Here is a 17,063-nt window from a genome sequence, read left to right as displayed (position 1 = left end):
ATTGTACCGTTTTCGCCCACATTATAAGCTCCTTTACCTCACAAGCAACTTCGTGCGTGCCTTGTGCGGCATTTTAGAGAGCGCTTAGAAGCGGTCGCTCGAGCTCCCGTCACCACTTCGCGGTCGAAGCCGCCGCCATGTTGCCGCCGCCGGCAGCACCACGCGCAGCGTGCGGGTAGTTCCACGGCAGCGTCAGCGCGCCTGTGACGTGCACGGCGCGTTTTCGCGAGCAGAAAACACCCCATGCGGTTCACAGGGTTCGCGCTAAACCATGTTTCTTTTTGATTATGTAATTCTGGCTCCTGATGTCATAAGGAAGTTCTTTCAAAATTAGCCCCCCAGAAACGCTGCCTTTTAAAATTCGCTGGAAAAAAAGGCCCGTTTTGGGTGCGATTTGGGCACCACCTAGACGTCCCTCTGCCGCAAATGCACCCAGCAACCTAAGCCAGGTGCGTGGACCGCACGGCGAGTTTCTGCACGTGATTCGTGCGCGGTATTTTCACGGCCGCGTCGACGATTTCGTGCCTGCGGTGTCTCCTTTCCTGCACAAGCGAGTGCGTTTGTGCCTTGAGTAGCATTTTAAAGTGGTTAGAAGCGGCCGCTGGAGCTACCGCACTACTCCGCGGGGTGCTGCCGCCATGTTGCCACCGCCTGCCGCTCGGCACGCACCGTGCGGGAGGTTTCCGCGGCGGCGTCAGCGCGCCTCGGGCGTACGCGCCGCGTTTTCCCTTGCAGAAAAACCACAAAACGTTTCATGCGGTTCACGCTTTCGTCGCGCGCGAACGTGTTACGTTCGGTTTGCGTTCGCGTTGCGTTCGACTGGTTTCCCCTATTCTAAAACTGTGTGGGCAGGCCCAAAAGTGGTTTTCCCTGACTGGTACTACTTGATTCAAAAATTCCCTGACAATTTCCTGACTTTTCCCGGTCGCTAGACACCCTGCAACAGTACGTCGTCTGCATGCATTAATCCTGGAACCCCGGAATGCGGCGTGACGCACTGCGTTTATGTACCAGGGTGTCTAGCGACCGGGAAAACCGGGAAAAGTCAGGAAATTGTCAGGGAATTTTTGAATCAAGTAGTACCAGTCAGGGAAAACCACTTTGGGGCCAGCCCACACAGTTTTAGAATAGGGGAAACCAGTCGAACGCAACGCGAACGCAAACCGAACGTAACACGTTCGCGCGCGACGAAAGCGTAAACCGCATGAAATGCTTTTTGGTTTTTCTGCAAGGGAAAACGCGGCGCGTACGCCCGAGGCGCGCTGATGCCGCCGCGCAAACCACCCGCACGGTGCGTGCCGAGCGGTAGGCGTTGGCAACATGGCGGCAGCAACGGCCGCGGAGTCGTTCGGTAGCTCCAACGGCCGCTTCTAACCGCTCTTTAAAATGCTACTCAAGGCACAAACGCACTTGCTTGTGCAGGAAAGGAGCCACCGCAGGCACGAAATCGTCGACGCGGCCGTGAAAATACCGCGCACGAATCGCGTGCAGAAACTCGCCGTGCGGTTCACGCAGCTGGCTTAGGTTGCTGGGTGCATTTGCGGCAGAGGGACGTCTAGGTGGTGCCCAAATCGCACGCAAAACGGGCTTTTTTTTTAGCGAATTTTAAAAGGCAGTGCTTTTTGGGAGCTAATCTTGAAAGAACTTCCTTATGACATCAGGAGCCAGAATTACATAATCAAAAAGGATAATGGTTTAGCGCGAACCCAGTGAACCGCATGGGGTGTTTTCTGCTCGCGAAAACGCGCCGCGACCGTCACAGGCGCGCTGACGCTGCCGCGGAACTAGAGTTCCTTTATATATAGCTATATATATAGCTTATATATATAGCTATATAGAGGAACTCTGCGCGGAACTGCCCGCCCGCTGCGCGGGGTGCTGCCGGCAGCGGCAACATGGCGGTGGCTTCGACCGCGAAGTGGTGACGGGAGTTCGAGCGACCGCTTCTAAGCGCTCTCTATAATGCCGCACAAGGCACGCACGAAGTTGCTTGTGAGGTAAAAGAGCTTATAATGTGGGAGAAAATGGTACAATAAAACATCATCCGCGCCGCTACTGAAAGGGCCCATACAATACCTGCCGGCCGGCTGTCTCGAGAGCTTCGAAACTCCCGCCATGAGGCGCGCGGCTCCCCATTGGCGCAAGTCGTCAGGCTCCTCCCACTGCCGCGCGCGACGCGCGTCATTTTCTGAGCGAGGCAGAAGCTGCCGCGCGCGCGAATCGTCGACGCGGGCGTCAAAAAATCGCACGCACAACGCACCATGCTGTTCACGTCGCATGTCAAGCCAGGACAATCAAGAAAAAAAGCAAAAGGTGCTTGCTGAAGCGCAACTTGAAGCTTCTATCCCGCAAGGTGAAATAAACTATCTAAAGCCGTAACTGAAGGCAAGCAAACCTCAAACAACAAACTGCAATTAATCAAAGTGGATTTTGAGAATTAGGGCACTTGCAACAAATGTGTTTTTCCGTATGAATGTGTTTTTCCGTGTTTTCTCTACGCTTTTTATATGCTTCACGGACCGTTTCCACAAAATGGCGCGTGTTGTATTGGTCAGGGAATTTCAACTAAAATGGTCATGGAAAACCTGGAAAAGTCAGGGAAATTGAATTGGGCAATTTGCTAGACACCCTGTACGTAACGTACGTGCTTTTCGGCGCATTTACTGTGGCTCTCTCCCTCTTCTCGTTCCCACGCCGACGCTCCGACACCAGACGCCGTGCCTGCGACTGCTCGCCCCTCGTATGCTTGGAACGAGAAATTAACAGTTCTTGTCTGACTGTGGAAGCGTTGGCCCCCCTATTTTTCATGTATGATAAGTCGAATCCCTTCTAACCTCACCATGTGGATCATGAACAGCAGTGGAGAGAGAGGACATCCCTGTTTCAAACCCGTGCAGGTGTCCTGGTCCTTTGAGACAGGGGAGGCGCAGAGCAAGATAAAGTTCGCGACAGGGAGGAGGAAAAATGGGCCACGCGAGCGTTTAGGTACGCGTACATGAGCATGGCGGAGGACCAGACAGCGGACCAAGCGGTGCGGGAAGTCGGCAGGGCACACACACCAGTTAAAAAGCAGCTGGGCACAGAGAGTGGGAAGGAAGAAAGCCCTCCAGACCGATCATTCTTTTTAAGTACCTGCCCTGGACACTGCATCGCCGACATTTGCTCAAGTTGATTAATTTCTCAGCGAATAAAGCATTGTTTGCTGCCAGACAAAAACAGCTGGGGGCACTATCGAACACCTAATCCTCTGAATAAAACAAGCCTGTATTTTGTCTTCATGGCCCCTTAAATGAGGGGCCTCTGTTTTCCAACACTGCTGTCTTGAGCCCCCCTCCCTGCATATTATTTCCGTTGCACCAGATGTGGTCTGCCAGACACTGAGGAGCACGCCAATTTCACACTTCTGGCTTTCCTGCACAGTGCCAGTATGTGTGGTGTCCAAACTGGAGCCTTCCACGCTGCTTTCGTTTCGCCTGCTGCCAAAATGCACCAGGTGGACTGTAATAAAACATCTGGAGGATGCAGCCAGCAGGGGGTGTCGGGAAGAAGCCCACTCTACCCAGCCGCCTCATTTCATACCAACTTGTACGAAATTTCCCAAACAAAGCTGCAGGACCATAGCCCAGAGAGACCTTACAATTTTTGTGCCATTGCCGTCTTCATAACCGTCTCCTTGCAATTGGCATCCACACATGGTAGCATTCGTGCCACCTGGTACCAGAAGCCACTGTGCTCCTTTCGCAACAAATGTCTTCTGGCAGCCTGAAGAAGAGTTTCACATCCTATGCACACCCTTGGTGTATTAATTGCCAAAAAGGGAAGAGATGGCCCCGTCATGGTGCCTTTGTTAGCACGTCTATGCAGGTGATCAACCCAAGATCTCCATCCAAAACTTGGCACCATGAAATGTCACTCACTTTTCTAAAATCACACTCACTTTTTTAAACATGGCTACCAGCGCTTCAAAGCTAGGGCAAAACCTTGTTAATATTAATGCAACGACTTAAGCCCAAGCTCGGCGCAAGAAATAGTATTTGTGCGGGGCTCGAAATCCAGGTTCGCAGCCTTGTTTGGTGCGCAGTAGTTCTGCCTCAGCCCCAGCTATGCTCCACTTAGTAAATTTAGCTGGCAGCCCAGGGGGTCATGTGCTTCCATGTTTGTACTCCATAGGATGTGGTGTGGGTGAGGGCCACCAGAGCACTGCTTGTTGCTGTAAGCATTTCCCACACTCGTCATATTAGCTGCGAACTGGAAACGTTTGCTGGCTCTTGGTTGAAACCTTTCATGGATGCGCCTTTACACACAGTGTACCACGAACTTGGATGTCGAGGTCGTAATTTTGGCAACAAGTTACACTAGTCAATGAAGTGGGCCATCTTGCGAGTAGCTTCAAGGCGACGTACAGGCAAAATGTGTCTGTTGTACCGCTTTTCTTGCTTGACGCTGCAGCTCCCGTTTTGTAAAAGTACAGTGCTATGCAAGAGATCCGACAATGGCACACAGTGTGCCCGAATTTCTCTCCTTTCTCTTCCCAAAGCTGTTTAGGCTTTTGGTTGCACCGTCAACAGAAAAAAGTACCAAGAAAATGCCGAGCGCATGTCAGCGGGCGACTCGTGAGAGCGCCCGGGGGCACATCCCCACGTGGGGTCAAGAATCGGGCGTAATGCACCCGCTACGCAAAGGAGCATATAATCGAAGGCAACTGAGCTAACAGTGTCGCCGACAAAACGACTGTTGCCTGCCCCCGACGTCGCTCGCTCCACGCTGCTAGGGGCAACCACCTGCCCTCAGAGCTGCAGCGGCAAAACTTGGTCCGACTCTATGCCACACACGTGGGGGATGGGGTGACCAAAGAAGATCTGGACGCCCCAGAAAGAGGCAGCTTATCAGGAAATGTGCCACACTGCCAGGCGAGTCACCCAGTCGCCCAGAAGAACCAAGCAGTGGTAGTGGTAGTGCAGTGCAGGCCTTCAAGTGGTAGTGCAGGCCTTCAAAGGCGAGGGAGCGCTTGATGAAGGCTTTGCGGCGGCAGACGAAGTAGGGGGAGACTGAACAGGGCACTGTTCAAATAGAGCACTTATTAGAGTACTTAATAGAGCTTTACTTTGTGTTTGATTTGGTTTTCCGCTGATGAGCACCTTATAGTATATACACAGGGTAAATGGTTCTCTATGACTTACCGTATTTACTCGCATAATGATCGCACCCCTGAAGTTTGTCGTCAAAATTCGATTTTTAAATTTCCTGCGCAATGAACGCACCCTGAACTTGCTGCAGTGGTATGTGTGCCAAGTCTAGCTGATGATGATCGTGCTTACCCCTGTTTCCTTCCCTTTCAAAGCGGACAGGGCTACGTTATTGCCGCCGCAGACTTGCCGATATTAGCGATATCGGCAAGCATGCGTTCAATATTGACGAGGAAGAAACTCCCACTAAATGCAGTCAGCCTGCCGTGTCGGCCCCCATGTCTGCTTTGACAGCGGCAGCCCCCCGTTGTCACCTTGCAGCAAACTCGTTCCGTAATTCATGAAAACACTGCATTTTGCGCCACTTTGCAAAGCGGCTGGCAGTGTTCAGAAGTTTAATATGTTTTTATTTATTATTTTTATGATGTTCATGAAACCTACCACAAAAATTTTGAACCGCAACTTGCTCGCCTGTTCTGTGCTCAAAAGTTTTTTTTGCGAAAAATTTACCCAGCGTAATGAACGCACCCCTAGATTTGCATCAAATTTCTTGGAAAGACAGTGCGATCATTACTCGAGTAAATGCGGCATATGGCGCTCGTCGAGTTCAGCTTGGCGAGACCAACACAGCTCTGCTGTGACCTGCACCACTGTGCAAGCTGGCTTCGATTCGTGTTTCAGTTTGTCCAACCAAAGCCTGGCAGCAGTGTCCAAGCGAGGGGAAAAAAAGAAAGACTGCTCCTGCCTGGCAGCAGGAGAACACATGCCGCCACACAAGAGCTGCCCTTACACCGGCAGGTGCAAGGGCAGGTGCAGAGCCCTGTTTGGCGTGGGCAAAGCCAACGGGGCTGGGAGGAAGGCACGCAACCAGCTTCGCTGGCCAGCTCGCATGGCTGCCCGCCAGCCTCTGTGCATTTCCCAGCGTCACTCGAGGCTGCGGGTGCCCTTTCGTGCAGAGGCAGACCTTCGCGAAACACTGTGCTTTCGTGATGGCCAGGTTTGCGCCAGAGCCACTGCCCCGTCAAACCTGCTCGTCGCCCCTCGCCTCGTGCGCACTCGGTCCCGTCGCTAATCGGCTTGGGTGCTCCTTCTGCCCTGTCGGCATCCCCCGTCTGCACTTCACGAAGAACAGCGAAGAGCGCAGAAAACGTGCTGCACTCATCACGACCCCCACCTGACCAGTTCGCCTGGCCGAGCAATTTCAAGAGCTGAGGTAGGCAAACGCTTTTCCTTTGCAAGATGCACGACAAATCTTCACCATCCCTGTGGGATTATATCTTAAAGCAGGGCTACTGTCTGTTTAAGCACAAATTTCATGTTTGATTTGATCGTCACCAAACCTCTCCGCTTACTGCCATGAAAATCGATAGAAATGTGTGTTGCTGTGTGTAGATCACATATATGAAGTAATCTTGGAGATCGGACAGATACTTAGAGATGAATGCAAGTTTCCCACATAAACGTTTTTGAAAGCGCTGCATGGTGCTCGAAATTTTCAAGCAACCACTATCTGGGGGAATCTAGGAGCGCAATAAGGGTTTTTTCACACTTCTAGCTCTCCTACTTGTGCAATTCCAAAGTTCAAAGAAAATGAAAAAGTTTAAACCCTGCTTTCCAACTTTATGCTTGCCTCACTTGTCATAACTTTCTGCACATCCAGCTTCCTCTAGACCGTGGCTGCATAACAATTACAAGCACCTTCTTTCCCAAAGCTTGACAGATTCTAAGCTATCCGTCCTACGTCATATTTCATTTCATACTTGAAATCGGCCCGCTGCAATGTGTCCCCATGACAACAGCTCAAACTTCACAGCCGCCTTCGCGCGGCTCCAGATGGTTTGGGAGCCACACCTGCACCGGAGCCGCTCTCTGGGGATCCAACGCCTGGACACACGGGCATTCTTGCCCACGCCGCAGCCGGGGTTGTGCTGTGCCGCAGGTGACTGCAGCGCGAGAGCAACAGGAGAGAACCCCTGCGCACACCCAACGTGCCCGAGCATCACCTGGCAACAGAAACGGGCACTCTTCCACTGCGGAGGCTTCCGAATCGCAGCTTGGCCAGGAACGGAGCATCGAATGCTCTCACACCAAGAGCCCCATTTTCAAACCGAGATAACTTTTTGCCTGAACCGACTTCAGGCTCTGAGAACATGCAGTAGCTCCCCTGCAGCTTCGGCGAGTGTTGCAAAATTCACAGCCCTCCTCGATTGCCCTTGCTTTCTGCTCTTTGCTAGCCTCAGTTCGGACAACAGTCCTGCTGGACACTGGGTGCACAGTGACTGTTCTGACAACAGCGGCCCTTGGGCCATGCGTGAAGTTTTCAATGGCCCTACTCGAGTTCGGTGGGCGTCTTGACCGACCGTGAAGAAGCGCACGAGGAAATGCAAGAGCAGGCCACGGAGCGCTGCAACGGAAGAACACAGGCGGCCTCGGCGCAGAAAGACACTGCTCCGCCTGGCGGAGCACAAGCAGCAGCCTTTATTCGCCACTGCTCGGTGCAGGCCGCCTACATGTCCTCGTCCGTGTCGGACTCCTCCTCGAGGGCGGCCTTGGCGTGCGCCTCGGCCTGCAGAAAGACGTCCTTGGGCACAAACTCGTGCCTGCCCTGGGACTCCTGGCAGACCCAGCTGAGCTCGAGCTCAAAGTTCTTGTCCTTGACCTCGTCGTGGACGACGTAGACGATGCGGGCGGCCTCCCGGAGCAGCTGGCGGCAGTCCAGCTCCCGCAGGGCCAGCTTCTCCATCTCGGTCTTGGCCGCCTGGCGCGCCTTGCCAATGGCGCAACCAAAGTAGCCCCACGAGGTGCCCGACGGGTCGATGCAGTACAGCTGCGGCCCGTCCGAGTCGTGGCTGCCCAGCAGCACGCTGCAGCCAAAGGGCCGCACCGCGCTGTACAGCGTGTACGCGTGCATGTACAGCCCCACGCGGTCCTTCAGGTAGCGCAGCGGGATCGCCGAGCCGTAGTCCGACCGGTAGTTGGACGCCTCCACCCGGGCAGTCTCCACCACCTGCGCCAGTTTAGTGTGGGCCACCCCTGAAATGGTGGGCCCCCACTCGGCCACGACAGGGCCCCTTCACAGTCACAGGGGTGGAACAGGGCCAGCCGGAGCTATCCACCTTCGGCCCCAGCGAGCAGACCCTCAGAGGGTAGACCTCACAGCTGAAGGGGATCAGGCATTCCGTAAAACAAGGCGTTTACTCACATCGAACAGGGGTTGTCATTGTGCACAAACCAGAGCAGCTCTGTCACCGATCGTAAACTGGGCGGCGAGAATCGAACGTATGCTGTAGGTTACGTAACGAGAGCGTGTGAGAAGGCGTAGTTGCTGCTGGGCCTCCACATAAGCAAAGTTCACAGGAGCATAATTCATCATCATCATCAGCCTATCTACGCCCACTGCAGGGCAAAGGCCTCTCCCATTATTCTCCAATTACCTCGGTCCTGTGCCAACTGTGACCAATTTATCCCCGCAAACTTCTTGATTTCATCTGCCCATCTAACTTTGTGCCGCCCCCTGCAGCGCTTGCCTTCTCTAGGGATCCACTCTGTTACCCTTAATGACCAGCGATTATCTTGCCTTCGCATTACATGCCCTGCCCACGTCCATTTCTTCTTCTTAATTTCTACTAATATGTCTTTAACACCAGTTTGCTCCTTGACCCACTCCGCTCTCTTCTTGTCCCTTAATGTTACACCTATCATTTTCCGCTCCATTCCCCGCTGAGTCGTTCACAATTTAAGTTGAACCTTCTTAGTGAGCCTCCAAGTTTCTGCCCCATAGGTGAGTACCGGTAAGATGCAGCTGTCATACACTTTCTTCTTCAGCAACAATGGTAGGCTGCTATTCATTATCTGAGAATGTCTGCCATATGCACCCCACCCCATTCTGATCCTTCTAATTATTTCTGCCTCATGGTTGGGATCTGGGGTCACAACTTGGCCTAAGTAGATATATTCGCTTACCACTTCCACTGCCTCGCCACCTATCTCAAACCGCTGTGCTGACCCGAGGTTATTGATCATTACTTTAGTTTTCTGCATATTAAGTTTCAGGCCCACGGTTCTACTCTGTTCGTCCAGTGCGGAAAGCATGCTTTGCAATTCGTCCCCCGAGTTACTTAGCAAGGCAATGTCATCAGCAAATCTGAGGTTACTGAGGTATTCGCCATTAACCCTTACTCCCACCTGTTCCCAATCCAACGTTCTGAATACTTGTAAACATGCTCTAAATAACATTGGAGAGATTGTGTCTCCTTGTCTGACACCCTTCCTTATAGGTATTTTACTGCTCTTCTTATGGAGGATGATGGTAGCTGTGGACCCATTGTAGATATCCTCTAGTATTCTTATATAATGCTCATCTAGCCCCTGGTTCCGTAATGCCTGAATGACTGCTAGGGTTTCGACCGAGTCAAATGCTTTCTCATAATCTATGAAGGCTATATATAGGGGGTCATTATACTCAGCGCACTTCTCTATCACCTGATTGATCATGTGAATATGGTCCATTGTTGAATAGCCTTTACGGAACCCTGCTTGTTCTTTAGGTTGACTGAAATCTAAGGTTGCAGAAATTCTGTTAGCGATTACCTTGGTAAGTACCTTGTAGACGACTGACAGTAAGCTGATCAGCCTGTAATTTTTCAAGTGCTTCATGTTGCCTTTCTTATGGATTAGGATGATGTTTGCGTTCTTCCAAGATTCCGGTACACTTGCGGTCATTAGGCATTGCGTATACAGGTTTGCCAGTTTTTCAAGGACAATTTCTCCGCCATCCTTCAAGAGGTCTGCTGTTATCTGACCCTCACCAGGTGCTTTACCCCTTTCATTTCTTTCAAAGCCTTCCTTACTTCTTCGGTCGTTACTGGTGGGATGTCTATCTCCTCTGAGCTACTGTCTCGTTCGGCATTATCCTGGATGTCCCGGCTACTGTACAGATCCCTCTAGAACTCCTCGGCCACTGTGACTATTTTATCCCTATTTGTGATGACATTGCCTTGCTTATCTTTAAGTGCATACATCTCATTTTTCCCCACGCCAAGACGCCTCTTCACAGCTTTCAGGCTACCTCCGTACTTCACAGCGTATTCGATCCTCTCCATATTATACTTCCGTATGTCAGCTGTCTTACGCTTATTGATGAACTTCGAAAGCTCCGCAGAGGGTGCTAAGGAGCATAATTACCTCACAACAAAGGCAAGCTGAACTAACGAGAGAGGGAAAAGCGTCCACGACCCTGTTTGTTCAACTTGAAAACAGGTGCGGAAAGACGTTGACTGAGAAAAGAAATACACAGGACGACGCACTGCTAGCAACACCAAGATGAATCGACACCAACTCACCCAACTTTCCATCCTGTTAAACTTGGCTGTTTGTTCAATGCATGCAGCTATGCTCATAAAAATGGTTGATTAATACCCCCGCTACATTAGGGTCCGAATGTCATTTGAACCAAATGCCATTCAAGCCAAATGAGTACCCTCTCAAATGCCACTTCTGGCACTCGCGCACACAGCGTTCCAGTCAGCACAAACAAACACATCACTGGTGTACTTAAAACGAGCAAAATATTCTTAATTGTGGGACTTTGTTTACTCCTCGTTCACTTAAACCGCGATATCGCGATGTGATAATTCCATACTCGCAGCACGAGTGCAAACAAGCAACAAACCAGTGTGGCCAGAGAGCACAAAAAACCTCGATTGCGATTCAGAATTAAGCAAAAATCGTGTCAAAGCTGACGTCATTGATAATTTAATGTCATTTTAATGCCAAAAACTGCCGCTAAATCTGATCGTTGCATTATTGTGTAAAAACATAACTCGACACCAGTAGCGCCATGCAGCACGGCGAGCGATTGTTAAAGCTTTCAAATGCCATAGAAATTGTAGTGGAGCACGGCGGATTCTGAATGGAATTTGAAGCACCCCATTGGAGTCAAATGACATTCGGACCCTAGTGTAGCCGAGGTATAACTTGATGTTCACCTCCAATGAACTACAACCTTTCTTGCGAATGCTACTCTGTTTTCTATCTGTCTGCGATGTGACACAAAAACCTTTCACTCACTCTTGGTCCTTCTCCACTGATTGTGGTGGCGCAGCGGCCGGCACGGGCAAAAGAAGCCACGCGAATGCGACACACAAATCCCAAGTGGCCTTGCAGCTAAGCAAAAGCCCACTGCCCTAGCATTGCAACCGAGACCACAAACACGCTGTTTCGTCCATGTTGCCTCGTGGCTCAGCTGTTACAGCCCTGCAGAGCGACACTTTCAAAAAGTGCAGGGCAACTTCAAAAGGGAGCAGAAAGGGCAGCGTTCAGGGGGCTTTGTGCAGGTTGAGCTGTCCCACGCGTTCGCAAAAACCGATCTGCGCCATCGAGCACAGAGACGCCTTTGTGAAATGCCGACGTAGCGTTGGGTACAAGATTCCTCTGGCGTGTGGCAGACACTATATCGGCCAGACCGGCAGATGCTTAAACGTTCGCCTCCAAGAGCACAAGAACAAGGTCAGGAGCGTTGCCACCGACGGCCAGCTGGCTGCCCACTGTAAAAAATGCGTCTCGGGAAACCCGTGTCATCCTCTGTGCGACCAAACAACCGTCTTGTATTTTCACCGCTCAGGCCTGGCAAGAGAAATTGTGGACGCGGCAGAGATAGCAAGGTCGGGGGATCAATGCGTCAGCATGCAGCTTTATCGAAACTTGAGTTGGATTTCTTGTCGTAGGCGGCACGTCACTGTGTTCCTTGTTTTCCTTTCCTTTCCCCTCTCTTCATGCTGGCCAGACGTGTTTATAAGCGCTGGTTCTGCAATAAACTTTCTGTCGAAAGTTAGCGCTTCTCCCGTCCACTCCTCGTCCTGTGTTTTTATTTAGCGCTCGTTTTCCGTCTGCAAGGCAACTGCTAGCCCGCCTCAGTCCCTCACTATGGCAGAACTAATACTGGAACATCACGGTGCAGCCACTGCTGTGAAGGCTTACAAGAAGAGCACGCTGCTTCTGAGCCGCGGGGCTAAAGCAGCAGCACGCGGGCCTCAAAACAAGACAACACATGGCTGCTCCCTGCCACCTCGTGCTCTTCTGGGGACACAAAGGCCTTCCTATGCAACTGCCCGCACGCCAGAAGATGCACCAGCTACTAAACAAGTTGGGCCAGTAAGCATGCTTCTGCCTGCTTTCACGCTGGCCACTACTAAAATTCTACACAAAGCAAGGCTTTGGAAACATTGGCATTATTGCTGGAGGAATATGCATGGAATCAGTGAAAACAAACTTGTTCGGCTACGAGACAGCGGTCAAGTTTAATGTTGTACAGTAAACCCTGTAAGCACTGTCTCCCGATTGGCTGAACGGGCTTGCGACTGGTAGTTCTGACTCTCAGCTTGGCGCTGTCAGGTGTGGTTGTGCCTCTGGTTATTGATCCGAAAGGCTTTTTTGGGGTTTTTTTTTCTCATTTTCGTTAACTCCATTTCTCGTGCAGTTATTTTACCTTACTCATGGTGTTCTCTTTTCACTAACTTGGTAATGCAGGTCTCCTGCTCCGTTCTGTTGTGGCACTGCTTCTGGGGCTCTGTTCATCCGACATTTGGCTTCATAGGTTGAGTTGGATCTTGGCTTAAGATACACACGAATAACGCAAATAGGAAAACAATACAGCAGTGCGGATGGCCAGCAAAATATCCCAACGAACTGAAGTGCTGGCACAATAAAATTGAATAGGGCAGTCTGCATAGAGATTCCGGCATAAAAGCAATTAACATCACATTAACGTCATAATGGCTGCCAAACTTAAGGCGTCCTTAATAAACTGCACACCCTCTGTCCTCGATAAACCGGGCCGCACCACCAGGGGCAATTTTTGGTTGCCCTGTGGCGCCCCGAGAGGGTCGACAGAGCTCCGGGGTGCAATCCCACGATGCATCACGGAAGCGGCTTCCTCCACCATCTGACGTAGCAACGGTGCACTCGTGTGAAGGTGTGAATTGCGAGCAACACGAGTTGCTCGCAATTCATCAGACACCAATGTGACGGGCTCAGAACAGGCGCCAGTGGGCACGCAGTGGGCACCATTGCTTAGTGCAAAGGCTAGCCAGCTAGTAGGAGTAACTGTTGGAGCTTTACTCGACTGAATTGTCATGAACAGTCACGGGGGTCCCTAGAAGATGAATGGCCTACATGGTTTGTTGCAGCGGAAAGGTGGAACTTGTAACACGCGTTGCTACATGGCCCTCGGAAGACGAAAAGCAGCTTGTTTATTTGAAGTACGGCATCGCTCATATGATGCTGCTCATTTCCAACGAATAGCCCAACAGTTGGCAGTTGGGCGCTCAGTTTTGTGGGCGACCCGGTGAGGATGGGTGGCAGAAGTGACACCTCGACCCACGCTCGCGACGAACACGGCAGAATGATTGGCGGACACGGGCAACCTCGTACACCTCCGCATACAGGCCACACAGTGAGTACTGGAGTGCGGCGAAACAGCAGCACTGCAGCACACACACTCTCTCCCCTGTGAGTGGACAAAGCGGGCTCTTCGGAAGGCAGCGTCCACAAAGGCGCAGAGTGCGTGGCTCGCATGTCCTCGAGCAGGCTCACCTGCTTGGCGTCGGCCAGCAGCCCCGCGACGGCCACTCCGACGTGCCTGTCGACGGTGAAGATGCGCTTGTTGGCCCCGGCCTCGTACAGCTTGGAGGTGACGAGCTTCTCGACGGCAAAGACGACACCGTCGCGGCCTCGCAGGGCCACGGCCGTGCCGCTGTTTTCAACCGCCTTCTGGGCGTACTCCACCTGAAACACGCGACCGTCCGGCGAAAATTGCGATGCCGAAAGGTCGTAGCCCGTCCCGATTGAACTCATGATCGCTCCTCAACGTTGGACGCGAGCTTGCCTCACTTCCTTCGGACAATGAGAGTGCAAGATCGGGGAACAACGCCGCTACGGTTCGCCGCTCTCCTCGCCGACTTCCGCACAATCACGATTGATGTCCCTGACGGTGGGACGGCGTCCGCGGTTGCGTAAGTTAACAATTTCTGTTCATTCCTTTAAAATATTTCCTAAATAAAAAAATTGAAGTCAATTTTTCAAAGGTATTTTGCATAAACTTACAACCTTAGAGCTCTTGTCAGCGTCAAAGTTGCTCAATATTAAAGAACTGCGAGGCAGAGTTACTGGTGAGATGGCGCATGCCGTGGCATGCCTAGAGCTCTTCGATGCATGAAGCTTCTAAATAATCCCTGACAAATAAATCTTTCTGGAGCTTTTATTTTATAATAACAAAACAAATTTGATTAATCTTCTGCAGTAATATTGTTGGTTTTTTGCAGCCAGAGCTAACTTTCCAGCCTGTTCGTGAGCCATGACAAGGACAAGTGGAACGTGCCTGAGGCCAGGTGGCCAGGTGAAAGATCCACGAGGTGACGGCAGCAACGGCAGTACGAGTGTTCTCTTGTAGTGGTTGTAGCGTGGGTGTTTGACAGGTTCTAATGAATCGATGAGCGCAAGCTCCCTCCCGCATAGACATGAATTGTGACGTGACCGAAGGTCAGTTTGACGACGCCAACAGCGGCGCTGAACCTGGATCGAACCTCGGCCGTGGCGACCAGCTCGTAGTTGATGGCGCCCACAAGTCGTCTGGTGTTTGTGCGGAAAGCCAGCGTGTGAGCATCAGTGCCGCCGATGTGGCAGAAGGACAATTTGACGATGCCGATACTGGTGCTGACGTTACTCGCGGCACTGAACCTGCGAACCTCGGCGAGCACGTCGTGAGCGACGGCTCGTCTGACGAAGAGGACGACCTTAGCGACGACGGCTACGAGTGGGATGACTTGGCTCGAGGCGGCAGCCTCTGCCACAGCCCGGGCGGTGCAGGCAACCACCCGAACGCCCAGTGCGGCGTCAGAGCGAGCTCGTTCCAGTCGCAGTGCAAGGTTCTCTCGGGAAAGTATAGCGGCAAGGTGAACCTCGAAGCGTACGCCGGCCCCGCTGCGGTCTCTGCGGGCGCGCTGAGTGTGCTGAACGAGGCCAGCCGCAGGCACGAAGCGGAGCGCGTGCGAGTCCGTGACAAGGTTGAGCGGGCGACCGCGGAGCAAGTGCTCGATCGCAAGACACGAATCATACTGTTCAAGCTCCTCAACCGCGGCCTGGTCGCGCAGATCAACGGCTGCGTGAGCACAGGCAAGGAGGCCAACGTGTACCACGCCACGGCGGGCACGGACGGCGCTCCGGACCGGGCCATCAAGATCTACAAGACGTCCATACTGGTCTTCAAGGACCGCGACCGCTACGTCACGGGCGAGTTCCGCTTCAGAAGTGGCTACTGCAGCAGCAACCCGCGCAAAATGGTGCGAACCTGGGCCGAGAAAGAGATGCGCAACCTTTCCCGCATCTACGCCGCGGGCCTACCGTGCCCGAAGCCCATAGTCCTGCGCAGCCACGTCCTGGTCATGGACTTTGTCGGCAAGGACGGCTGGCCGGCTCCGAAGCTCAAAGACGTAGCCCTGAGCGAGTCAAAAACACGCGAGCTGTACCGGGACTGCGTTGTCATGATGCGACGGCTCTACCACGACTGCCGCCTTGTGCACGCCGATCTCAGCGAGTACAACCTGCTATACCACGAAGGAAAGGCAGTCATCATTGACGTGTCCCAGTCAGTCGAGCACGACCACCCAAACGCACTCGAGTTTCTCCGCAAGGACTGCACCAATCTGACGGACTTTTTCATCAGGCGGGGCGTGAAAACCATGAGTGTCCGGCAGCTGTTTGACTTTGTCACGGACCCAACCATTACCGAAGTGAACATGGACGCCTATCTTGAGAAGGCACAGTCTCTTGTGGAGGAGGCGGCGAACCAAGTTGAGGAAGAGGTCTTCAAGAAGAGCTACATACCACACAGGCTGGACGACGTGCTTGACTTTGAGAGCGACATTGTTGGCGTGCAGGAAGACAAGAAGAAGATTCTCTACCACACCATCACCGGCATGAAGCCGGATTTGTCGGGGCCCGCCGAGAAGCCGGTGATACTGGACGGTGAGTCGGACAGCGCGTCCACGGATCCCACCGAGGACGAGTGTGAAGACGAGGAGGACAGTGAGGAAGGGTCCAAGTTTGTGAACGCAGCGAGGCCGAAAGGAGAGTCTGCCGAGCAAAGGAGGGAGCGCAAGAAAGCAGTCAAGGAGGCCAGAAGAGAGAAGCGGAAGGAGAAGATGCCAAAGCACCTTAAAAAGCGCAAAGAAAAGCAGGGCAAGTCGCGCAAAAAGTGACCCTAAGTGGACGAAAGGAAAACTCGGTGGAAAGTTCAAAATATCAGTGTAAAAAGACACATTTCGATGTGCGAGACTTATGCCTTCCAAACTGGCGCTGCCCATACAGGTATCATGACTGCTGTGAGGTATCACGCATGCAGTGGCTTCAACTCTTCAGTGTTTCAAAAACTTTAACAAATCACTCAGTTCTAAGTTATGGCAACAAGCACGAGAAAAAAAAATAAAAGTCTATGGCAGAGGAACACGAAGAAGGGAAGAGAACTTGCTATTTTCTTTTGCACTGGTGTCGTGGATGGTTTTAAATAATCGATAAACAAAATAATCAATGTCACTGGTGACCAGCGACTTTATTTCCACAGTTGCACGCTGTCCGTGCGTTTCCTGCAGGGTGCCGGAACGAAATGTTTTTCGCTCCGGTTTCTGTTTCGTTCCCGAAATAAAAGTTCCGTTCCGTTTCAGCTCTGCAACGAAAAAAATAAAGGTTTGTAACGGTTCGTGTTTGCGGGAAAAAAATTGATATTTATGAAACTGTTAAAAAGGATTGAGAATTGTGAAATTACATTAAAGATGAAGTGATGCTTAATAATTGTTTTGAAAAATATAATTTTTGAAAAACTCG

The 17,063-nt window shown here is 52.0% G+C and overlaps 2 protein-coding genes across 2 annotated transcripts; one reads left to right on the top strand and one right to left on the bottom strand.

Moving 5' to 3' along the window:
- Nucleotides 1–7,623: 7,623 nt before the first annotated feature.
- Nucleotides 7,624–14,173, bottom strand: LOC144178155 (proteasome subunit alpha type-3-like). Its single transcript, XM_077705734.1, has 2 exons — nucleotides 13,779–14,173; nucleotides 7,624–8,193 (listed from the first exon to the last, which is right to left on the bottom strand). Exons 1-2 carry the CDS (start codon nucleotides 14,037–14,039, stop codon nucleotides 7,693–7,695), a joined length of 762 nt encoding a protein of 253 aa, XP_077561860.1. The 5' UTR covers nucleotides 14,040–14,173; the 3' UTR covers nucleotides 7,624–7,692.
- A 333-nt stretch (nucleotides 14,174–14,506) lies between these two features.
- Nucleotides 14,507–17,063, top strand: LOC144178148 (serine/threonine-protein kinase RIO1-like). Its single transcript, XM_077705723.1, has one exon. The coding sequence runs from the start codon at nucleotides 14,702–14,704 to the stop codon at nucleotides 16,439–16,441; it is 1,740 nt and encodes a 579-aa protein (XP_077561849.1). The 5' UTR covers nucleotides 14,507–14,701; the 3' UTR covers nucleotides 16,442–17,063.

Source organism: Haemaphysalis longicornis, unplaced genomic scaffold (assembly GCF_048455015.1).
Source record: "Haemaphysalis longicornis isolate Haplotype H1 unplaced genomic scaffold, Haemaphysalis longicornis Haplotype H1 scaffold_1, whole genome shotgun sequence".
NCBI lineage: Eukaryota > Metazoa > Arthropoda > Arachnida > Ixodida > Ixodidae > Haemaphysalis > Haemaphysalis longicornis.
Note: the sequence above shows the minus strand (reverse complement) of the source record. Positions and strands in the feature narration are given on the sequence as shown.

What these genes read in the sequence shown, in the direction of transcription:
- LOC144178155 (XM_077705734.1), bottom strand. Translation starts at nt 14,039, where the DNA reads ATGAGTTCAATCGGGACGGGCTACGACCTTTCGGCATCGCAATTTTCG. An exon ending in TGCTGGCCGACGCCAAGCAG is followed by an intron (nt 8,194 to 13,778) that starts GTGAGCCTGCTC and finishes AAACTGGCGCAG; the next exon opens with GTGGTGGAGACTGCCCGGGT.
- LOC144178148 (XM_077705723.1), top strand. Translation starts at nt 14,702, where the DNA reads ATGAATTGTGACGTGACCGAAGGTCAGTTTGACGACGCCAACAGCGGC.